The sequence below is a fragment of the Accipiter gentilis genome, chromosome 32, assembly GCF_929443795.1.
Source record: "Accipiter gentilis chromosome 32, bAccGen1.1, whole genome shotgun sequence".
Taxonomy (NCBI): domain Eukaryota; kingdom Metazoa; phylum Chordata; class Aves; order Accipitriformes; family Accipitridae; genus Astur; species Astur gentilis.
The window spans coordinates 5,393,844-5,418,142 of NC_064911.1; the positions used below are offsets into that span (position 1 = coordinate 5,393,844).

Below are 24,299 nucleotides of genomic sequence, written 5' to 3' on the forward strand. Positions count from 1 at the left end.
CTGATTGGAGCTTGCCAACTTGAAATCATGAAGCTGAACTCCCTTGGAGTATGAGAGTTTCTGCTGAATCAGGAGAGGCAGAGCTTTGCAGAGACCTCTGAGTGAGGATGGTGGAGGCAGAGCCCCCTCAGGAGACTGCAGATATGTGGTTAGATCTGGTAATCCTTTTAGGATTATATTTTTATATGAAACAAAACTGCAGTCCAAACTGCGCACCTCGGCCAAAACAAAGGACAGCCACCTCATGCCTATAGCAGGCTTTGGTTGAACTCCAACATTTTAAGCTTTGTCATGCTTCTTTCCCACCCCAGCGCTGCTACTTGATGTAAAGAAATGCTTTCTAGGAAGAAGATTAAAAAAGTAAATAAACAAGTGCTCCATCCAGGGAAGACCCAGCCACAAGGGCAGACAAAGGTTTTTCCCATGCACCATCAACTCTCTAGCCCAGCCTCCTGCACCATGCTACTCTCCCCCAGCATGGCTGCTAATTTTGGGAGGTGAGGGCTGGCACCACTGCACTTCTCTGCTGTTCCGTCAAATGCAAAAAACACATGTTGGGAATAAGGCAAAATAAATGTGAAATGCTGTTGGGAAAAATGAGGTCAGCTAGCCCTATCTGTGGCCCAGCAGAGTACCCCATCTACCTCCAGCTGCCTATCATCAGCAACCAAGGAATGATTGTGGTGGAATTAGTGGTGTACGTGGCTTTTGCCTTCCCACAAGAGAAAACCTAATACTTTTTGCAGCTTCACTTTCTATGAAACTCATCGGGGCAAACGGCATCGCGTTCACACTTCTGGTAACTACAAGATGAAATCAAAGCTAATCACGGCACCATAAAGTCAAAGCCGCTGACTACAGTTGTCTTCTAAGGAGCAGCTTCTTCCATTGATAGAAGAGAAAGGTTAAATAAAAGCAAACCAAACTGATGCTGACAACAGATAAAGATACCAGCAGGCTCCTTTGGAGACCCATGCAGGGAGGTACCAAGCGCTGACTCGTAGCAGCCAGGAAGGACGGCTCTGCACTGCATCCTCTGGGGAAGAGCCACCCACCCGCTTGGGAGGACTGCGATTCACAGGCACACTTGCAGGTTCATCACCGAGAGCATGGCCCAGCATTACCCCGGTGCCACTGGGGGAACGGGGAGAGAAACACTGGCACCGCCTGTTAGCTCTGCAGCGCGCAGCACACCGCACTCTTCCTCTGATCCCCACCAGGCACGGCAGCAAGCAGCGCAGCCGCATACCTGCGGTGCTCTCTTGACAGAATAAACACAGGCTGGCAGCCCGCCCCACCCTGCTTATCACCTGCCTTTTAGGATCAAAGGGCCCAATGCACCACTCTTCAGCTTGTGGTGCCCCATGCTGTTACCTAACCACGTAGGAGATTTTTCAAACAAATGCCTCTACCCTTCCCTTTTGCTGCCCTCACTTTGTGGCACACCTGTGATACTGTCCCGCTATCCCCCTCCGATTCCTCCTTTGCTGTGGCACCTACAAAAACTTGGCATGAGCTGCTGCCATGTCAGAGCACTGGCTAACCTGCCAGTCTGTGTCGCTGCCTGCATGTCCATTTGTTGTCTCTGGCTTCTTTTTTTTTTAAGCTGAGAAACTGAGGCAGGGATGCTTTCTTTCATCTGCTCTTACGCAGAACCCAGCACAGTGAGGAGAAGTAGTCTCAGTTCAGAAAAAAGAGATTATTACCTACTCCGATTTTGGGAGGGTAGCTGTGAATTGAAAGGAGGGGGTGAAGGGAAGAGGTATGTAAACCAGAGTATTTGGGGCTTTATTTGGGCTTGATGATGATGGTTCTTCCCACAGGGCAGTCCCCTGTGAGTGCTCTGTGCTCTGTCTCAGACCTTTCCCTCCCACCTCCTGTCCCTGCCTCCTCCTCACCCTCATGCATGCTCCCTCCCAGCGCTTGGAGCAGGTGCTCTGGACATCTTGCTCCATCCCTGTCCACCTAGCAGATCCACACAGAGGAGTAAGCGCCCAAAACAGAGGATTCACAACACTTCAGAGGATGCTCTGAGCCAGCCCCAGGAGAGAGGCATCTCCCCCAGAGCAGGTCCTGTTTGGGGTTTTACACAGAGGACCGCTGAAAGGCTTGTTATGGGCTGATTCGGGCCAGTCTTCAAGGTCCAAGTGGTGATGTAAAATATCAGTGTTGAGGGTCCCTGCTCACGAAGCTGTCATTGTGGGGCTACAGAAGGAGCCACTTTCTCCCCGTCTCCCCCCCCCCGCAGCCATGCACTGCAAAACCACCGCTTCACTGCGCCTCTGCGCGCTCCCCCCGTGTGCGGCGTGGTGCGGCACTGTCACACGCGTCGGTGAGAGATGGTGCGAGAGATGTGAGCGGGGCCTCAGCTGCAGCCGCCGTCCTGGCGGGCACAGGGGATGGGCTGTGGGGCTGCTGCGCTCGCCACGGTCCCTCGGTGCAGAGCGAGTGGGTGATTTGAGGAGAGTGTAGCTAGTAGGCTCGAGGAACACGTTTATGAGGACAGCTTGGAGACCCTGTCCTTGGACAAGTAATGAGTACGTGGCATGGTCAGCACATCCTGCAAACACTTAGAGGGTGTAAAACACAGAAGATGTATTATTTATGGTGTAAAGTAAATAAAATACAATGTGCATACACACAGTGTATGGACATACCTAGTGTATGTGTACCTCTATGTTGCATACTGCGAACACACATTCATAAGCTACAATAGTCTACAGTAACTAGGCTACTTAGATGAAAAGAAGAGAAACTTGCTGAATGCTAAGGAAAAATCCCTACCCATAAATTCTCCCAGTGAATAGCCTAAGGGAAAGGATGGAAAGAATCCTTACTACTACAGCATTCAAAACCCATCAGAGCAAGTACCCTGCAACCCTTAAACTCTGCCTTGTAAAAGCTTTGTCTGGATAGCCTGGAAGTTTCTCCAGTCTTTATCTTTGAGGGGGCACAAAAGGCTTGAGCAAAAGCAAGCTGCACACCCAAAAGACTATCTTTTCATGCCAGCAAAATAAAAAGCTACTACAACTTATAAAATAAGAGTGTCTTTACTAAGTGAAGGCAGCAATGCTGTTGCCCTGGTCACTGGCTGGAACACTTGGGACAGGGGTCCAGTGCACGCGCAGCAGCCGGGCTACGGTCCCCGTGGGACCCTGGTCTCTGCAGGATCCTCTGTCACCTTGGCGTGCATGGGGTGGGAAGGGGGGTGAGAGTGGTGAGCAGCCAGCTTGTTTTTCACCTCCTGACTCCATATTCAAAGGCAAGGAAAACAAGCCCTAGAAAACTGCCACACTGGCTAGAGCAGCTGTTTGTAGCAACTTTTGCTAATTGGCTCCAACAGCTAAAGAGGCAGCTCGCCATTTGCCCTGTTCTCCAGGTATGCTCTGTGGCAAGGAAAGGGAAGTCTGAAAAAGGAAGGAAGATTTTGTACCCTGAACCAATCTTTTTAAAAGAGAAACCAATGCAGATGGGTTACTAAATACTGAAGGTCATGTATGTTTCCCTTACCCATAAATACAGGCAAGTACACTTGTTTCATTTTCTGTCACTTAAAAAATAGCCTGAAGCACTACACAAATAAGCTGAAGTCCGTAAGTTTGATCCAGCAGCAGTGTCTCGTGAATCCCAATTCCACTTTCTCATCACAACTTGCTATGCTGAAAGATGCCACAGCAAGCCCTGAGACTTAGAGTGACTGAGGGAGTGGGATGTGCAAGTTACTCTGAAGCCTGTCAGTGGTGGCTTGCCTAGATTCCTTTGACGATCCCAGTCTAAACGCTTGCTAGCATGTGAATATCAATACCTTTCTAATGTCTGAGCTCTGCAGAAAGATTTCTTGGGGGTTTTTCACTTACAAGGCAAAGAAAATTTGCAAGCATTCCCGTGGTCCGGGCGGGGAGGAAGATAGGGGGTACTGCAGTCCCAGAAAATGTGTAACCAGATTGGAGGAAGAGGGGAAGCGACCGAAGGACAGTGCTGCTGTGGCACCTTTATGGTGGGATAACAGAGCAGGTGATGGGGCAGGAGGCAGCCTCGGAGGGGGACATGTTGTGATGCCCCCACTGAGAGTAGGGGTCTCGCAAGGAGCCAGGGCCAGGAAGGTCTTGCACTGGGAAGGAGCAGAGGGGAGAGAAGCATGCACGTGTCTGGGGAGGGAGCCCACACAGCACAGAGCCCTGGGAGGACCTGAGACACCCCAGTACTTGGGCTGAAAGGAGACAGGCTGCAACAGGGACAGAAACAACAAAAAAATCCCAAGCATTTGAGCAATTTTGTTGCAGCTAGGAGAGAAGCAAAAGCATGGGCAGAGAGTAATTTGCGGAGAGCGAGGTGACTTCAGACAGACTTGCCTTACAGAGAGCTCTCTAACTTCCTCCACGCACTTGTGCGACTGACGTTAGCTCTTGCCAAAACCATTTTTACCTTTTTGTTTCATTTCATGCTTCTCACAAACCAAGTTTCAACAGTACTGGTCCAGTAAGCCCATACCCTTTACCTATCTTTGATTTGGTTTCTTGGTTGTAAATTCTTCAGGGTGCTTTCCCGTACATTTGTAGGGCTCCTAGCACAGCAGTGGAGTGCGTTAGTGAAAAGAAAGAGGGCAAAGTCACAGGGAAAACTGTGAAACTCAAAAGCTAGTGGTTTTGGCAGCATTTGAAATTAAAATGCTGTCCACTTTATTATTATTATTATTATTATTATTATTTTATAAGAACAAAGTGAATCAACATTTTATTGAAGCAAATTTTCAATGTATTTTTTCCTGAAAATCAAATTCCTTACTAGAAGCCCATCTTTCAGCAGATGATTTTTTTTCATGATTTTAAATGATTATGTAGATGATGCTGATAAGAATGCCAGTCAAGCTGTTTTAAACAAGCATGTCCTGAGATATCTTTCTGGAGAAAGAGCACTCTGATAATATTGATGAGTTTTATGCAAAGCTCAAGAAAAATAACATTCTTGGTCGAAGAAAGAAAACCCCTTTTCTGCTAGCCCCAGCATTCTGATCGGAGAGAAAGAATGGAAAGCCATTTATGTTAACACATGGCTGAACCTTAAGGTGAGACACTCAAAACCGAATAAATCTAAGTTATGGGAAGCCCAGTGAACGTCCTGGCTTCCCACAGAGGGAGTTACACATCTCCAACACCTTTGTAGCTGGTGTATCTGTGAACTTGAGCTTTCTAAGCCTTAACATGTGTGTTTAGCTTTGAAGAGGTGAGTGGCACCGTTTACATGGTTGTACACAAAGTCAAGGCTCGTGCTGCAAACAGAAACCACACACGCATGCACACACTTCACCACCGCAGAAGGGTTCCCATCAGACCCGAGGGAGCCAGCAATAGCCACAGCAATAAAGTCACGCACAGCTGCAGAACGGGGGTCTAGGTCTGCATCGTGCTGAGATTTAAATACAGATCTGTTTGCCTAACTGCAGGCTTCTGGGCCCGAAAATGCTCTTCCCTTTGCATTACCAGTTCTGGTCTCCTCCAAAAGTGCTCTGAGTATGGGGTTAGGTGAAACCTTATAAAGTGCTTTGAGATCTCAGGCTGAGGAGCGCCAGCAGGGAGGCAGGCGTGGGTGCAAGCTTACGAAACCCCAAGCCGCGACAGGTACACGCTTTTAACAGCACTTATTTGCAGCCGCCTTCTTGAAAGCTTGGCCCTATCCCCCCGCTCAGCCCCACGGACGCCTGCGGCCTCCCCTCGGACGGCGCAGGCGTGCCGCTTATAGCCAGGGAGGGCCCTTTTGAGAAACCAGCGAGTAACTGAAGAAATGCGGCAGAACTCGACAGCAAGAAACGGCAGCGGGAAAAAGCGCGAAACAGGAAAGCGCCGGCGAGGCTCGTGCCGTCCCCCCCGCCGGCGCTCGGCAGGGACGGAACTGCTGCAAAAGCGGCGCAGGGCTGTTATCAGGCCCGCGCAGGGCCTGCGGTTTGCTCGCTCTCGCAACCCTTCTTCAACTGCCACTTGTTTTTCAACAAACAGGATGCCTCCGCTTGGGCTGACAGCCTCCCCGCAAGTTGGGGGCGCGGGGCGGTGTGTGCGTCCTTCTGGCCGCCCCGGAGCCGCCGGGCCCTCTCCCCCGGGGAGGGCAGCTTCAGGTGCACCCCGGGCAGGCTGCCGCCGCGGGGACAGGCCTATCTCCTTCCTGCAGCCCTCCGCGGACGAGCAAAACAAGAAGCGTGCGGTACGGGCTTGGCCCCGTCGGAGAGGAAAGGCTGAGCTTCCACCTTGCTCGCTTTGTTATTATTCCACCCCAAAAGCAGTTATTAAGGAAGTGCTTGTGCTACTTTTAGGCACGGAGGGCACATCCAAGCTGCTTGCCTCCCCGCGGGCCCATGCAGCCACCACTGACATCCCGTGGCGTGATGGGCGCAGGGATGTGGCTAGCACGATTTCTTTGCTGTGCCGTCCCCCTGCACGGGCTGGAGCAAAAGCACAAGGCAGGACTGGATGAACGGAGATGCTGCCAGGGGAGGCAAAGGAGCGGCTGCCCTCACAGCCAGCAGCACCAGAGCCTGTGGCAGAGCCAGGGCTCCTGACAGCCTTGCTGGGCAGCTCCTACTGCCCATTTTCACCGCAGTGTTGGAAAAAACCCTGCACCAAGCTTTGCTGCTCAGGCTCCTCAAGAAGCACATTCTGTTTTTCAAGGTCGCTTGGGCTATCCTATGGAGAAGCCTGTTGTCTCTGCAAACAAGCGAGGTACCAGCCTGGGTTTCTACTCAGAAGTTAGATACGGAAAAAGCATAACACGCTCTGCCCCTGGTCTGATAATTGCCTGGCCGAAGGTTAGCCTCTGTCAGCAGAGATGGAGCCCGTGCCAATGGCAGCTCAGGCTTTGCGGCAGAGCTGCAGCAGGGCTCTCTAACCTGCAAGCTTTCTGGCACTGCCCAGTGCTGTGGCAAGTCAACACTACAGAAAGCAGAAAAAAAATACAGCTCTAGAATGACATTTTCAGAAAAACGAAGCTTTCCTTTTGAAATATTTTCTGGAGAAAAAAAAAAGGAGAAACACCTCTAAACGGATGCATAGTTTCTTCTCACAGTTCCCTGTCCCACAACACCAACCTCCAGCTTCGCTGGACCTTGGGAGGTTTTTAGGGAGTCTCCAAGCAGTGATGTTTGGTAGGACTGAACTGCGCCCTGCTTGTGCTCTCCCTGCCCATGGCTGTCCCCCTACTCTGCTGGCACAGGAAGGTGCAAAGCATCACCTACTGCCAAGATGGTGCTAAGCCAGGCTGGAGAAAACCCTAATGCACCAGTCCTCCTGGATCTGAAATTCTAATGAGCTAAATGAGTCTTGTATTGCATATAATTTGTCAGCTAGTCTTATTTCTTTTCCCGTTCCCATATTGTCCACAAACAACTCATAATATTTTCAAGTTCACCTGCTGCTCAAAAGTAATTGGAAACCTTTTTTTTCCTGGATTTTCTTTATGTTTGCTATTTGAACTGGATTGCCCAGTTGCAGCTGGAGATGTACAGTAGTCAGGCCCTGAAATAATGAGTGTAATGCTAAGGTAACTTTCTGATGAAAACATCAACTTCATCGGATTTGAAATTCAAAGTAAACAAGAGATAATTTTGTAGATAGTTGGGCTCAGAACTGTAAGTCAAAAAAAATGAGGTTCTGTTTCTACTTCTCTCTCCCACAGACTTCTGATATGACTACTCTTTCCCGGTTCTTTATCCATGAAGATGAGGAACATCCTATTCCCAGAGTAGTCTAAGCACCTTCTGAATGTATTTGACTATCTTTGTGTATCACTTTGGTCCAGTGCACACCAAACAAAACTGCAAAGCTCCTTTATCAGCCTGCTTTTCTGTGGAGGCAGTGCTTATGTGATTGCTCCCATTCTCTCTGTACTTCCCCTAGCTTTTCTGGTTTGTGGGCCAACTTTAACTAAACTTGATAGAGCAGAAGTGATCTTAAGTGCCTATGGCTTTCATGAAACATGGCAGTAGCAGAGAGGCTCTGTCAGTTCTCCCAGCTGAAGGGCGCCCAACAGAGATTTTAAAGATTCCTCAAGAAGAGAAAAACCTTCAATCAGATTACAGCCTTATCGGATGTTAGAGCTGCAGCCACAAGACCCATGTCTGTAGGAAATCAGCCTTTGCTAGTTCTGCCTAGGACAGCATGTCTTGGCTTTTTAAATGCAGCAAACTAGACTTGCCTTGAATTCAGAACACAGGCTGCTTCCATCTGAAATTTTACCATAAGCCCAACATTTCCATGGAGAAGATTTTTAGTGGTTTTGCACGCTTTCAATCAAATAACCCAAATTAGCTTTTTGAAATTTCCCAGTGAAGCAAGGCTTATCCAGAAAAGAACACGACAAATTCTCATGAGAAGTTTCCCACAGCCCCAGCAGCATGAGAGCTTTTTACCACGTTACACTGGTCGTGGGGAAGGCCCACATTAACAACATGATGAGAGCATTTGGATTTAATAGAGTTAATATACACAGCATAATTACGCATAGTGTTTGGTGCAGATCTCAAGTCATCCCTATCCTAAGTGCTTCCCCAACAACTCTTAAAAAACACAACTAGAACATTTATGATGTCACTGATCACATCATCAGCACCCACTGTGGCTTGAGACAGGTCTTGCTGTGCTCCAGTTCCAACTATGTTCCAAATAACAACACTAAGAAAGCCTCATGTTAGCAACCTAAAGTTGCATGAGGCTAAGGCATAGTAACACAGAGGTCCAGCACTAAGTCTCACAAAGAAAGTAATTAATAATGCTGCAAAGGGCTTCTGGTTTGGTGGAGGATGTACCCCGTGCTGTGCTGATATCCCCTGCAGAATGCAAGACAGCATGATTAGTACTATTTATTTGTTGTAAGGCACACTGAAAGGTAATGCTATAGTAGGAATAAAGAAGAAAAAAAATCCTGCAGGTATAATCTTTAGTACTTGAACGAACCCTTTAGCTTAATACCCTCATCACTTTTTATCTACCACATCATAACTTGCACCAGAACTCTGACACAAGCTGCCTACCAAGTTTCACATTTATTAGTGTATGCTAAACATGAAAATGTAAGAGGCTAAGAAACTAGTCTAGAAATAGTTCTCTTTTTCCTACCTCTGTTCTCCCTCCCACACCCAGCAAACACCACCTTCGAGCTTTGCATTGATTTCATTGCATTACCAAAATTAAACTAACAGGCTAAGTCTCGTGCAGAAAGTTTCTAGGAGAGGCTGGAAAAAAGAAAGCAAGAACCCACAGAAACACACACTTGTTGATCCTATAGCACCCTATGCACAGTCTACCACACTTGAGATTTTGGAAACAAAATGAGAAACCTCTTAGGTGCATTCACCACTCACATAGAAAGAACCAAATACACAACATGTTGTCTCACGACTATCTACAAGCTTAGAAATTAAAGAGTAGGATTGCATACCAGCACCACAAGGAGCCAGTCCTTCCATCTCTTTCTGACTTTCTGTATCAACTAGAAAGGGAAGAGGCTGAATGATCAAAGCGGGCCGGTACCAGGTGCTAGGTACAGAAGCATGGTTCTTTTGGCCACCTGTATCCATTTAATTCTAACCAAAGTGGGAAAATACCAGTGAAGAAAAGGTCGATAATTTAGTAAGCCCATAGGATGACATTATGAGCAACAGGGGACTTAGTTCAAACACCAAGCTTCTAAAAAAACCCAAACAAATGCCAGTGGATTATTCTCAGAGCACAACCTGTGGGAGTTGCCTATATTGCATTACTCAAGCTCTGGCTGGCGAGGCAGCTCCAAGCATCTGTGTCTTAAATGTCAGCAGCTGGGGCTGGTGTCTCCATCACCCACCAATTCCCCGAAATCGTGTCAGCTACAATTGGTTGGGAGTATGCCCTATTCAAGCTGGAAAATGCAGTACCCGATGGAAATAGTAGTACGTCCCAGAGGTTTGCTGAGGAAAAGTACCTTTGCTATTACAAGGGCTAAATCAGGCATGCTACTTCTGCCACACAATAAAATACTTCTTTCCCTTCTTGCTCTCTTCCTGACTCTCTCACCCTCCCTTCTACACTTTATTCTAGAAAGAAATGCTTGGTATGGATATTCCTTAGCAGTCAAATATATGATGCACATTTTTTTTTCCCTTTCAGTGTGTGATAACTGAAGGCATTTTGGTCTCCAAATGCAGAAATGAATACTAGCAGCAAAATTAGCAATGTAAGTCATACACTAGAAATGTTTGGGTTAATTTGTTCGCGGCAAATGTTGCAAACAGCAGCATTTTATAAAAACCTCAATGACAAGGTAGTTTGTTTTCTCACCAAGGAAAAATAAGTGAGGGAAACTTTGCTACAGCTAATTATCTCCTAAAATAGGACAGCTAATGTTTTTATATGGGTTATTTTTCTAATTCTGATTTCAATCGCTCTTTGAACTGCAGTTTAAAATAAGGGATGCCTTAATGTTGCTTGTATTTCCTGCAGGAAAAAAAAAAGAATTCCAACAAGATCTTCCAAGAAAGGGGGCTGAGATGTAACAAGTGAGGTACTCCAGACAGAAAGGAATATGAGGAACAGTGAAAAGATTTTCCTTGAAGACAAGTTGGAATCTGACAAGAAATTTCTGTTAAATCATGTTTTGGATGCTTTTATTACCAAGATGGCTGTGTGAACAAGTTGTATCAGCTTGAACCTTCAGAGGAGACTACAGTTCTGGGCAGTAATGCTCAGTTACTTGCCTAAGTCATGTACATGGGAGAAAACCTACCAAGCCAGCACCTCGTGTTGCCTTGATGAGCTGTGCGTGCCGCTCGGTCAGCAGCTGCACGACTCATGCAGGGAAGTCTCTCCTGCGGGGACTGCCAGGTATACCAGGATTTGTTTGTGAACAAACTGGAGACTGAGCAGTATTTGCTGAAGAAATTAGCAAAGAATAAATGAGAGCATGTCTGACAGTGAGAGAATAATTCATAAGCTGAAGATGAAAACTGTGTTGAAAAACTGTTTACCAAGAAAGGCCCTTTCTCCTCCCTCTACTTACTTTAGCTGATCCAGGGTTGTGAAGCCAAACCCCGCCGCTGCCGTGAAGGAGCTCCTATTTACCCATAGGTACTGTGGAGCAAAACGTGAGGTTTTGCTCTTACTTCTGACCATAGCAGAGGGCGGGTGGAGGTGCCCGAAGGGGAAGCCATCTCCCAGCCCTGAGGCAGGATGCCCTGACCCTGGGTGGGGAGCAGGGACAGCCCTGGCTCCCTCATGCCCTTTGCAGGACTTCACAAAAGCAGCAGGCAGACCAAGGGCATTCTCTTGGTCCAGCCACTGCCCTGAGCTTGTACGACACCATCTAATCCCCTCGGAAGCAGCGGGGGTCTGTTGTATTTCCTAATCCCTCTGGCTAGAGCGGGCTTTTCTGAAGGCTGAAAGGGGAGATGAGACAGCCTGAAAAACCTCCAACCGCTTCTGTTTAAATAGAGCTTTTGATCTCCAACTGGTGCGGTTTAGTCAAAGCAGCAACACACCGAAACCTGGAGGACGCGGGCCTATGGAGCTGCTTTGTGCCCTTCTCCATGCGTGCTGGGGACGTGCCCGAAGCATGGAGCTGTTAGAGGGAGGGAAGGAGCAGGAGGGGGCTGCCCTAATGAGCCTGTAAAAAGGAGCCGGACCCTCAGCAGGCGGCTGGAAATGTGATCTCTAACTTGAACCGTGCCATTTTTTACTCAGCAGCTCTTGTGAGCATGGGGAAAAGGGCAGAAAGTGCCAGGACACCACTCCAAAAGAAAAAGCAGGTTGTGGCACAGAAGGGGAGCCAGCCTCACCCCTCTGTATTTCACATGTGCGAGGGTGTAAGGACAGCTGTGAGAAAAGGGACTGCTGACCCAGGCCATCAGTGATGTGACTTCAGGTTGTTAAGACCTTTATCTGGAGGAGAACAGCCATCGCAGGTCTCATCCAATGCCCAAGGGTGTCAGCCAGGTCTTTCCACTGGTTTCATTGGCTCTTGGATCAGGTGCCATGTACACAAAATACTGGGCTGCTTTAACTGCCCCAGTAAAATGTGAACCTAAATCATCTTTCCTCATATACACATCTGTTTAATGACATAACTTCACCCCACAGGGGAGCTGTAAATCCCTCTTCATGTTGGTACATGTCTAGTTACAGCAGAGCCCTCTCCCAAATGGGAATGGACTTATAGAGGTACAAAAGTGTTCATACACAGCAAAGGAAAGAAACTGGGGCTAATGTAGCTTTTCTGCTGCATAGTGTAAAACAGATGCACCTAAAAACATCAGTACAAAATAATATCACTCCTCAAAAGTAGTATTCAAAGTTGTTTGGACTGTGTATGAAACTGTAAAAAAAATTGCTCTTTGCATTTCAATCACTACTAGGAAAAAAAACCCCAAACCAACCCACAACAATAAAAGTTCCAATTGTTACACTAAAATTTAAGTGGTTCACCACTTTTGAACTCAGGAGGTTTATCTTATCACTTCTTCTTTTTACCTAGGCAAGCCATTCACATTCTTTAGTTTCCACAATAGCCCAACATACTGTACTTGAAACACCCTGTTTCATTTAGAAAAGCAAATAATTTTCCCCAATGCAGTGAGGTACAGCCAGAACAAGTTCCCGTTTGTACATTAGACCTGAATCTTGGTTTCAATATGCAAGTTACTTTATGCTTAGTGTAAAAAATGTGTGGGTGTTTAGCACCATACATTATCACTTTTTACAGGTGTGGTGCAGAAGCTAAAGAGAGAATTGGTGCAGAGACTAATGTGTCTTTTTTCCTTTCAGAGGTGGCCATCTCTCCAGGTTGCAGTAGTGGAGGTCCTTAGAAAGCACGTGTGTGGCAAACCACACGGCGGCTCTCTGTGCTGTCCTTTCTTTAGCAAGAGGGCAACCTACCTGATGAATCTCCAGGCTCACTCCATCTCTCTAGTTGGAGTCATAAGCAGAATGCTTTCCACATGCTATCTGTCCCCCCCAACTTGGGTTCACATGAAATGGTGGCAGTAGAACAGGAATCAGGTTGGTGTAGAAGCATGCTCAGTGGATGTAGGTCTACTTAGGACCCTGCATGCAGTAACCTCCACAGCTCCCTGCCTGTGGAGTCCGCAGAGATGCGATGGCAAAGTGGTACTGAATTTCTTTGCAAAGTGTTTGGACAATGTATATGGGAGCAATTAAACCACCCTATATTGCAGTAACCGATTCGCCGACCCCTGTGCAAATGGGGTTAACAAAGTGTTAACTTGAATGTATCTTCCAGATATGAATTCTGTTACACCCAACCTATGCAAAACACAAAGCTCATTTACATATACGTCCTGAAAAACAGAAGCATTTTACAGAAGTCTGATATTATCTAGTAACTGTATTGTAAAGTAAATTGCACTTCCTATGAACTGGGCGTAGCATGTAGTCTCATATCAGTAGCCTGCTCTGGATGATGTGCAACATGGACAGATGCTTAGCAGCCATGGCAGCCTTGCCGCGTGGAGACTGACCGCTCAGGTGAGGCCTCCTCCTTATTGCCTCTTACTTGGGAAGTGCTTTTAAGGTTGCTTTCCAGAGCTGCGATTGCGCTCACGGAAGTCCTGTCCCTCTCTGTCCTTCTATGTAAGACCAGGAGATGGCACATGCTAAAGAGTGCTTCTTTCAGAGTCTCTCCTCACTGCTTAGTGAGGAAATACACCTCACCTGTCCACTGGGTGAGGTGTACAGCCTTGATGTATAAGCTAAGTACAAATCAACAACTACCAACCAGAGAAAAAATCCCAGCCAACTCAAAGCTCCTTCTACAACTGTGCATAATATGCCATAAATAATTGTTCCATGCCAATATTTCCTAGGTAAAAGACAAAAACTTCGATTCTTAACCATAGTTCTGATACTTGGCATTACATGAATTACACTTGCACCTTAATGCTATGTTTCTTTCAGCCCCTGTGTCAATGCTGGCATTCAGAGTTCATCTCCTGTCTTACTCACACCTTCATGTTTTTCTTGCAGGTTTCCTTGCTCTTAAAGGACAGACCCAGCCCCACTGCAGTTGATGGCCATTTTGTCCCTGTCTGGGTGGAGCTAGGATATTATCCTAAGGATTGGCTCTGGGTCATGCTTTCTGCTCCTGGTCATGTCTACAGAGGAAAGGGGAAGCCTGCCTGCAGGCATGCGAGAATAAAGCAGTGCTAGCTTAAATCTACCCAGCCCGTATAATAACAGTAGTGAAAACCCAGAGGTACATCTCCTGCCCCCGCTCACCACCACGATGTGTACCGACGTCTTCCAGGGGTTGGCTGGCAGTGACTTACACCCATGCGATTGCATCTGTCTACATTATCCTTGCTAGACAGATGAAAGCCTTCATTTTGCTGTGCCAGCTTGCCTTCCACTACCCTTTGATACTACAGCAAATATAAATAGAGACCTGAACACTGACAGGTAAGGAGCCTGGTCTGCCCACTACAGAGGCTGTGACGCCCCACTCTCAGCCCCCGCTCAGCACGCTCTCAGCGCTTGCCTTTGCCAAAGCAGGCAACTGCAGGGTGCTTTAGCAATGCTTAGGCAGCCTTTGGTGCTTGTTCAAGGCTTCTGTAAATGCCTCAATACCTCTGAGGCAGGCATCTGGCCAGCTCGGCGCAGGTGTATGCCATAAAACGGGCTAGAAAATGGACTTATGAGAGATGCAGGTGGTGCCGGGGCTGAGAAGGTGCAGACATTTGTCACAAAGGAAACAAATGCTCAGCCCCGCGCTGTGCTGCTTCGCCCTGAACATGCAAGGTATTTTGCAAACGGTCATCCTTTTCTTTTAAAGATGAGAGAAAGGCACTTGAAGGGCTGGGTCAATGCCTTCTGAGGTTGCTGATTTGACAAGGATCACAGGGCTTGCCCTAAGTACAGCCGAGTGAAATGCTTATAGCAAATCACATAAAACTTGACAGGTTTCAAGTTTCCTCACATCGCATTCATGGAAAGATTTGTAAGAGAGGTAAGCCTTTCAACTTACAGTCAAAACCCTACCTAAGGGCAGTTTCTGAGCACATCTCAAAATCACAGCTTCAGCGTGAAACCAGACAACAGAAAAAACACTGCAAGACAAAATACTCAGAAGGCAAAACAAAAAGCCCCAAGCCCCTGACTCGGACTGCTTTTGGGTTCACTGGAATCAGAAACTCAAAACAAAAAGCACAGGCTGAAAAAAAAAACCCAGATCAAAGCCAGGGAAAATGTTCTCACAGATCTTCGTGCAGTGAAACTACCCAATTTCACAGAGTTTCACTTGCAAGCAGAAGTGGTGAGCCCTGCGGATAGTATTAAGGATGAATTGGAAAATCTACCAGGTAGCAGCTACCGTCACTCTCTACTTCCCTGCTTTTGCAGTCAGTTCTATGCCCTTTTTTTTCCTATTTCAATTGTCTGAATACATCTTTATAAAGAATTTGATGTTTTGTACTAAAATGTATCTTGGTCGTAAGCCCAGGCCTTACTTTGCTAGGACATAAGTGGAAGGAAAGGCATTTCTTCTGAAAATTGATTACATTGGGAATCTGTATATGTAATTTCTAGTCTCCTTTCCACTGGCAGAAAGAATGATGTGTCTTGCATTCAGTATCACTGTGGATATGCTGGTGTATGCATGGACTTACGAACATACTGTAGACCTTTGTAGGTGCTCTACTGCTCCAAACACCACCACTGTTGTTACCCTGTACAGTTCATTAATAGACTGCAGAGAGGAGATATCCTTACTACTCATTGACTGTTTGGGAAGCTGACTCAAGTCTATACAAATATTATCCATTCTCTTAAGATGACAGAAGAGGTGATGAGGTAGTGTAATGTTTTCTTGTCCTTCTCTCAGACCAGTGATTCACCTAGCCAGTGGCCTGTCTCTCTCCATGGCCAGTACCAGATGTCATGGAGGAAGCCACAATTCATTCTGCAGATGACAGACCTGCTTATATGGGAAGCTTTCTTTCCAAGCTTTAACAGAGATCAGCTTGTGCTCTGAAATAAGGCAGTGAGAGATGAAGGGAGAACTTAACCCTTCCAAAGCTTCTTTTTTCTTTACCTGGCTGGTACATACTAAGAAACTGTTATGTATATACAGACCCAGCTGTTTTAAGAATCCTGCTAAACTCTTGGTTTCAAAGGTATTTTATGGCAATCAGTTCTAGGCTGTAATCACCCACTGTTTAGAAAAATTTCCACCATACCTTGCCCTGTTGACTAAGCACAGAGAAAGGAATAGGAGTGAGTGGGTGAGCTAACTATCATCAGAGCTGTTTTAATAAAAAAACAAACAGGAACCCCAAGTAAATAAATAAAAATTGAAAAAAATCTGAGCAAACACATCCTTGCACACTGCAATCTGCAGGAACACAGAAAACCTGTCACGCTCATGCCTCTGCAGTGAAGGGGTTGCGTGGCCTGTCCTGAGCTCCCCCACTGCCCGCCGGAGTGCTCCATCTCTGTGTGCAGCCTGATGCTCATGGCAGCCACCCCAGCCAAAACGCCGCCCGCCCCCATTTAAACTCACACCCTGCGTCCGGGAGGCCTGAGCTGGCACAAGGAAGACAGAGATGCCAGGCGGGATTTGGATTTAAAGAGGGGGTTGTCCCCCTCCAGCCAGCCTCAATCCATTCTCTTACCCAGAGCCAGAGCTACTTCTCCCTTGCCGTCCTGCCGGGGTTGCTGGATCCGTCCTGCTGGCCTCACCCAGCAGCCCATGAGGCACCCACGCATTCCGACACAAGCAGCCCAAGCCTCTGATGGAGGTTGTCACAGCTGCGTGGCGCAGCCCTCCTCCTCCGCTGAGCTACCAGGGCCAGCCAGGTACTCTGTGGCAGCCTCCTACGAGCAAACCCTTGCACCACACGTGCAGGAGGAAGACAGGTTTCCCTGTCTTGTCGCAAGGGTGATCAACCTCAAATTATCACTTAGTGAGGCACGGCAGCCGGCAGTTTCTGCAGAGCGCTAGCCCACCCTGACGTTTTCCCACCAGTGGCATTCCCCCTTAGCTCCTGAGCCCACCCTGCATTTCACCCTTGCTCTCCACAACAGCACGAGGGGCTAACAACCCTGCCCGGCCCTCCGGGCACCGCTTCGGAGGTGCAGCAGAGACTGCTGGGACCCAGCACATCCCCTCTGGATGTGGCAGGGTGTCAAAGTTGGATGAGCTTCTTCTGTTGGCGGAACCACCTCATAGTTTTACAGAGAAATGCCATTGCTGTTTCCTTAGAAATGCTTCTGCGTAGCTTTTAAAAGCAAGTATGTCTATTTCTAAATCCAAGAACAGTGATTTCTTTGGTCTAGGTATAGGCTCTCCCCACTCGAATAACAGGATGATGCAGTTACTCATTCTATATTCTGAAGTAAAATTCTTCAGGAGTTCATAAATTACTTTCATAAACTTGCCAATATCACTGGCCTTCACATGCATTTAGAGATAAGCAGACTGTTCTTTTAGGGTTATGCCTTAGCAGTCAAACTAACCCATGATTATCTTCTAGTCATGAAAAAAAAGCAGTTTATTTTCTGTTCGTATTGCATACACCGGCAGTGTGGGGAAGATACTTTTATTTCCCACCAGAGAGCTGCCTCAGAGCTGCAGTTTGGCTCTCGTGGCAAAACACAGTCCAAGGCAGAGCTGCCATCATCCAACAATCTCTTATTAATGGCCACATGATAAAGGGCAAGCCAATCTGGGGGATCTGCAAGGCAGCCATAACCCTAAATCCTTGCTAAGACTGTCATCACAACCCATCACTATGCTGAGTGTGGCTGGTTAAACACTCAGTCTAATATTTAGCCTAGGATAACATCTCTTGATCTTACCAAAGCACTGTATTTATCTCTGTCAGATATTTCTTGCTTCACAAGAATTCCTGTGTTCAGGTCTCGCAATGTTTCTCAAGGTTTCTAAATGAAGAAAAGGCTCAAACAGAGAGAAGGCTGTGTAAATCAGACATTGTGCAAGTTTTTTTCTTCTAGTAAGCCAAGGTTTTTATGGGCTTTAGTTCAATTTCCTATTCACAAGATGAAGTTAGTATTTTATAATGCTGACACAAATTAACTCTTTGTTCAGGCAGTCTGCAAAAGTGCTGGAAAATGTTCTCTCCCCTATGCAGTGACAGCATAGTTTACGCTACTGTGAGAAGAGAGGTTTCTTCTACTGGGCAAGTGAATGAAAATACATGGCAGTGTTGGGTACCGTGCATCTCCCAGAGAAACTTGGTTTTGGCAGAGTTACTTCTGGTATATGATCACTTCTTTTAATGTCACCAGTTCTAGAGGGCTGAAATCATTATCAGCTTGCTACCCTGCTCCTCACGCAGCACCCTCTGCAGACAAACAATGACTCCTAGGGAGGCCTCATAGGCTGAGAGTGGGAGACTGCAGATGTAGACTTCGATAACAGTGAGCCTCCGATCACTTCACCCCTCTGCTCCCATACAGCACCACGGACTTTAGGAGTCTACTAACTTAAATCCCATCACAAGGCAAGCCAGAGTCACTAACATTCAATGAGAAGCAGTATGCTTAAGTATAGGTGTCCATAGGTCCAGGCAGGGAAGACCTTCAGAGCAGGTGAAGCGAGAGCTTCTTGCTACAGTTTTATTTAGCATTTGCAAAGGAAGAAACCCACAATGGCTGGGCACTAGTCGGCACATTAGAACTAAGAAGAAAGTATGCACAGTGTATTTTTCCATGTTGTAAAAGTGCTCTGCTGGAGTTCATTTCCATTTGATAAGAAACCAACAAAATGTTGCACCATGAGTCTTCGTTGCCTTGATTAATTAATTAAAAAAACAACAAAGGCAAAACCAGGATTAACCTTCTTTGTATATTGAAATAATTAGACCTTGCAGCAAAAGGGAAAATGAGGAAAAAGTACCCTCCTGGAAAATATTATGCTTCATGCTATTTAGAGCTCCATAAAAACCCTGCAAAAAGATTAGTTATTCTGTCTTCCTTTGTAGGCAAAATTATTAGGAAACCTTACAGGACAGTCTAACACCCTTAAGAAGTTAAAAGAAGTTGTGGGGTCGGGTGTTATTATGTAATTATCTAGGCACCCTTTAAAAACTATATGTGCATTCTTTAATACAAGACTCTCCAACAGGTCTCATTTTGGTCCCCCTGCCCAAAAGGTATCATTGTGTTGACCTGGCCAATACACATGAACCTGTGTCGAGCCCTCACTATAACCAGCAAATCCATCCTTATACTATGAATCTTGCTAGAATAAAAGTTTAAACTGCAGCCTTGCTGATGCAGTCCTAGACCTGAGGAAGAGATGGAACGATGTTTTTCTGCGGGTTGCACTGCAGCAAGGCACTTAGAAATGCTCCTACCCTGTACTCCTAACACCAAGCCCAGATCATAAAAATGAAAGACGCCATTAGGAAAATGAGGCCATCATTAAAAGCAGAGCCGGTAAACATTTGAATGTGTTCAGCATGCAGAGCACACCACTGGAGGTTTCAGTATAATCCTCATTTCTTTACCTAGTGGCAGAAGCGAGGACCTGGTGTGGTGTGATAGAAAAAGGGCCATATCCTTTGTGGTGTACCACATTCAATTAATATGTCAGGCTTTCTATGTCTGTCACTGCTTGCAGGGGCTGGAACAATGGTTCTGCTTCCCCACTCCCCTCTTTTTTCCCAATTTTCACATAGTATCAGGCTAAAAAAGAGTTATGGATTTCCTTCTCAGAGAACTGCATGGACTGATAAAGTGAAATCCATGGCAGAAAACAACTTGTTATTTTTCCCTTTACCTCACGATTTCAGTTAAGAGAGAAAGTGCAATAAATTTTGGCGGGAAAAAAGGAAAAGAGACGGTTTTGGACATTTCGAATGACTGGTCTATGTAAACACTATTGAGAAATATGGGTGAGAACAACTGACCCTAGGGATGATTATTTTTCTTGCTCTGAGGCCCAAGCGTTACTTTTGTTGCGACCAGGATTTTGAAACTGTGCGAAGTTCATTTCAGTAAAGAAAGGAACAAAAAGGGAACTGCTGGAAAACCGTCACAGGCTTCCACATTCAAACACAATATTCTTTCGCAATTTTTTAAACGTTTGCTTTATAACTCAACTGAAGTGCTGTTGCCCAAGCTTTTCTAGCACTGTACAGCAGGAGTTTGACCTTGCGTTTGCAGGATCCGTACCAGGATCTGTACCTGGATTGCCCAAACTGGATGAATATCATAAGGTCTCTAGCGTGACTTCTAGCCTAGCAAGACTTCTAGCCCAGTACGCGAAGAAACACAAAATACTGGTATGATAGTAACATTAACTAGAATAATGAGAACAGTAATAAGGAGGATAATAAAACCCATTCTGGAGTGTTGAGCTAAATCACTTGCTGGATTAACCAGCTTTAATGAAACTCTTCCTTTTCTTCGTCTCCAACCAACTGCTCTCAGGCTCTCTGGGGTCCTGCCTGCACCATGGCCTCTGCCATCCCCATCCCATCCCATGGACTGGCTGTGCTCTGACACTGGCTGCAAGCACTGCCCTGTGAGGTTCACTCTGTTATTTTATCAGAAGCACAAAATTTCCTCAATAAGTCTTCCTGTGCTACAGATTAAACAGTAAACAGTTGGGTGAGATAAAAAAAAAAAAAAAGAAAGAAAAAAAAAAGGCTGACGAAATGCAGGAAGATCCTTCTTGTTATTCTAGCAGTATTGCTTCCTTTGCTTGGTAGGGGTGCTGAGAAAATATCAGCTGCGAGCGCTGCAGAGCAGTTAGCCACTTCTTGCTCACGCTTCAGCATCTCCCCTGCCCAGGCGAGAAGGTGCCGCGAGGCCGAGTGACTCACGCAGCTTGCTGCGATTCGGCTCTCCTCTGGTGCCAGGAAAGACAGACGTAGAAAAACTTTTGACACGGGTGGGGAAAAATAAAAGACCCGAAGCAAGGCAGGAGAGCAGGCTGGCATTTCAGCAGGCTGCCCTCCGCCCGCGTCCCACTCGGGGAGCGCTGAGCCGCAGGAGCGGCAGGGTGCCGGCGGAGCTGCTGCTTGTTGTGACACAGCAGCTGGGACGAGCCTTCCGCATTCCCCAGCCCGCTTATTAATACGAATAACTCATGACTCACACCGACACTGCCAGCGAGGCCGGGAAACTGTAGTCCGTAACTATAAAGAGCTATGAAGGGCTGCTCTCCGGCAGCACCCCAGCCAAGCTTGACGAGTGGTCGGCGACAGGCTTTGTGCGCCTTGTCATCCGCACGGGCGCAACCCTGCTGCAAAAAGGGCTTGAGCGGTCAGAGGGCTTGGGTGGAAAGGGGAAAAGTTCAGCTGTAGCATGAGCTATTTAGGAAGGTAGTTATGAGGAAGCAGACAAGTTTCTCGTGCCAGCCCCTGGCTTACTCGTATGAATAACCCATGACTAAACCATTAGCTCCACAGGGGGTTGTGAGAATGTTAGAAGGAGCCTCTGAGCACGCTTGGTCACTGGTGAAAAAAGACAGATTGCTGGGTGAAGCCCTTCAATTCCACCCCCTCTAACCCCCCCAGCCCTTACAGGACTGCTTCATTTCTCTAAGGGTGGTGGCTGCAGCTGATAGTTCACAGTCATCCGAGACCTACATGGCATCAACAGAAACTCTGAGTTTATCCACACCGCTTCTTTTCCTGAGCCACGTGAGTTGCAGCTAACTTTAAGCAGGTTTCTAAGCTTTTTCGGACTTCTCCCCGGTGAACGTGCCTTTACCCAGGCTGACGGTCTAGCATAAGTGAGACAGCATCACGCTCTGCTGGCTGTACGCACTAGCTTGCTGCTCACTCCCCGTGCTTCAGCCTGTAACATGTGTTGTATGCTGTTGGCTGTCATTTGTTTGTGGCAGTGGCTCAAAAAGTCATAATTCTGCCCGAAAGAATCAAAAGGGGCTTGTGCCACTGCTATTGTATCTGCAGTAATTCATGTGAGTTATTCTAGCACACTTTGATTTATGAAGAGAAAATTCACAAGCATGCAATGACTGTTTGAACAGCTTAAATGAGTCCTTGTTATAATCTCTTTAACGGACTGATAAGTAATGAGATGGTATTCCTGCAAGCTCAGATATTAGCTTCGATGAGAGCGCCTCAAAGAAAACCGAAGTGGGAAAAAGCATGTACTACAAGAATGTCCCCAGATACTCTCCAAACATGCATTTTCTTAAGTATGGGAAAGTAAAAAGTATATTTAGAAAGTCTGAATGGCACTTACCTCTCAAGAAGTGCTGGTAAGAAGGAAGTGACTCAAATATGCTGTTTGAAGCCATTGTTTCCTCTTTAAAACTCACTCTCTCTTTACAGTGAAGGAATATATGATTTCTTCTACCTTGGGGAGTGAAAAATGAAGAATGGTCATTGCTACCACCCTCCTCCCAGCCATCACGCTCAGTTTTAGCCCAGTGTCTCAGGAGCAGCACAAAGCGGATTATAAGGTTCTTTTGCTAAAAGAACTCTGAAATTGTTTCTTAAAAAGAAAAAAAAAATAGCGGATCGGTTGTGGTTGATGATGCTTACCACTCTACGAAACTCTGTGGTTTGCAGTCAAAACGATTCGCCCTGCCTGCTGACCAATATCCCGGACCCGCTCTTGTGTGACTGCCTCTGTACCCAACTTGTGGTTCTGTGGTTGTTTATGAGGCCCAAAGAAGTGTTTCACACAACCAAAATTACAAATTTAACTGTTCCCCTTTCCAGAACCTGCCTCCATTGGTCCCTTTGCATCACGTGACCTGAGTGATGTCGACTTTCTTTTTTTTTTTTTTTAACTTTCTGAAGTCATGCCCTACCCACTCCACCTGCCCTCCCCGGGGCTGCGCGAGGCAGCGATGGAGGCTGCTGAGGGAGGGAAAAGAAAAATGACTCACTATCCCTGATGCTACAAATGGTCTTGCTGAGTTAGTTCAGCTCCGCTTGTTTTGTTGTTTGTGGTTTTTGGAACTACTGATTATTTTGATAGAGATTTCATTGCTGCTTATTCAATAGTAATTCAAGCCCCGGTATTAGTCCACTGCTAAGGCAGGATGTGTAAGTCATCCTGTAAAACATTAGGAATCAGCTGTAGGAAAGACCACTGTAAAGAGTTTTGGGGTTTTTTATAATCAAAAACAAAGAAAAAGAACCTGTCAGGGGAGACAAAAAAGCCCCAACATTATTTTGAACCTGTATGATGGTACCCTCTAAGGAGTGCTTGAAGGCCACTAGTCTCTGAGCCCACTGGAAAGGTTTGTTAGTTACTTCCATAGAGTCAAATCCAGTAGTCCTTCTTTAGCACAATTCCTGTTTCCATCAGAAGGATCCCTACACAAGAGAAAACCTGAGTCAAATCTTCAGGATTTAGCTCAGCATCTCTTGAGGTGATAACAGGTCTGTCCTGTCCGCAATTCTTCCCTTTCCTTCTCCCTCCACAAAAGAAGAAAAAAAAAAAGAAAAAAAAAAAAAGGGTCTTAAACCTGATAATCAATTGGCAGTTCTGGCTCTGGCTGTGACAGTGCAAAAAGAGGGGAGAAAAGTCACTTACTACAGCACAGAGAAGTTGCTGCTGTGCCAACTTTTGTCTCCTTTTCCTCTCTTCTGAGCAGTGGGCAGCAGCCCTTTCCCACCTTGCTGCAAACCACAGGACAGCTCACACCTGTACAGCCTGGGGTTCAGGATGCTGAAACCCATGAAACCTTTGCCAAAAAACCTGTGGCAATGAAAGGACTGCACTGACAGCAGGGCTGAAGCAGAACGAGCCTTTCCCCGCACCTTCTGAGTGACTACCACCGTGAGAGAGCTCCCTTGGAAGAAAAGCAAGAAGCCTTTGCAATATTATCAAAAATACTGGTAGGTGGAGCACAAATACGTAACAACACACAGTTCTTCCCGCGAGGAGCTCGCAGTCAAACCCCCTGGCACACAGATACCGCTTGCACAGAGTGATGCCAGACTTCTGGGGGGCTCTGCAGAAGCACCTCCTGCATTGAGGAGCAGGGATCCCCAGACAAAATCAGGTGCTTAATGCGTTTGGATTTTTTCTGCTTGCTGCAGCTATGGAAGTAGAATGCCTTTTCCTGACACTGCCTTCATTTCTAGTGCAAATGCAGTCCACCCAAGCATCCTGGCTGCCTTTTAGGGTTAGCGGGGAGCTGCGTGTGCATGTGTGGTATGTTTTCCTCAGAAAAAGTCAATCTGCTGAAACAGAAGCTTCTCGTAATGCAAAAGGATGTGTCAGTTCTAGAGACACGTATTATCTAGGCAATTGGGAAATTTTCCCCAATGAATTCCCAGAACGCAAACAGAGCCATCCTGAGCAGCAAGAACAGGAAGG

The 24,299-nt window shown here is 46.6% G+C and overlaps 1 protein-coding gene and 1 long non-coding RNA gene across 3 annotated transcripts in view; one reads left to right on the forward strand and one right to left on the reverse strand.

The window, feature by feature from the left end:
* The window catches only part of RUNX1 (RUNX family transcription factor 1), a 175,332-nt gene extending 152,643 nt beyond the window's left edge, over positions 1 to 22,689 (reverse strand). The window contains exons 1-2 of one of the 2 annotated variants that reach the window (XM_049834717.1): positions 22,508 to 22,689; positions 22,206 to 22,319 (exon numbers count right to left, since the gene is read on the reverse strand). In XM_049834717.1, the coding sequence (XP_049690674.1) occupies positions 22,206 to 22,260 (55 nt within the window). In that variant the 5' untranslated portion in view covers positions 22,261 to 22,319; positions 22,508 to 22,689. Of the gene's footprint in view, positions 1 to 22,205; positions 22,320 to 22,507 lie in introns of those variants that run through there. The other variant, XM_049834715.1, reaches the window with a different exon arrangement.
* Positions 19,690 to 23,885, forward strand: LOC126053079 (uncharacterized). Its single transcript, XR_007510243.1, has 3 exons — positions 19,690 to 21,637; positions 22,295 to 22,425; positions 23,572 to 23,885. It is a non-coding gene; the product is annotated as an uncharacterized LOC126053079 (long non-coding RNA).
* The last annotated feature ends 414 nt before the right edge of the window (positions 23,886 to 24,299 follow it).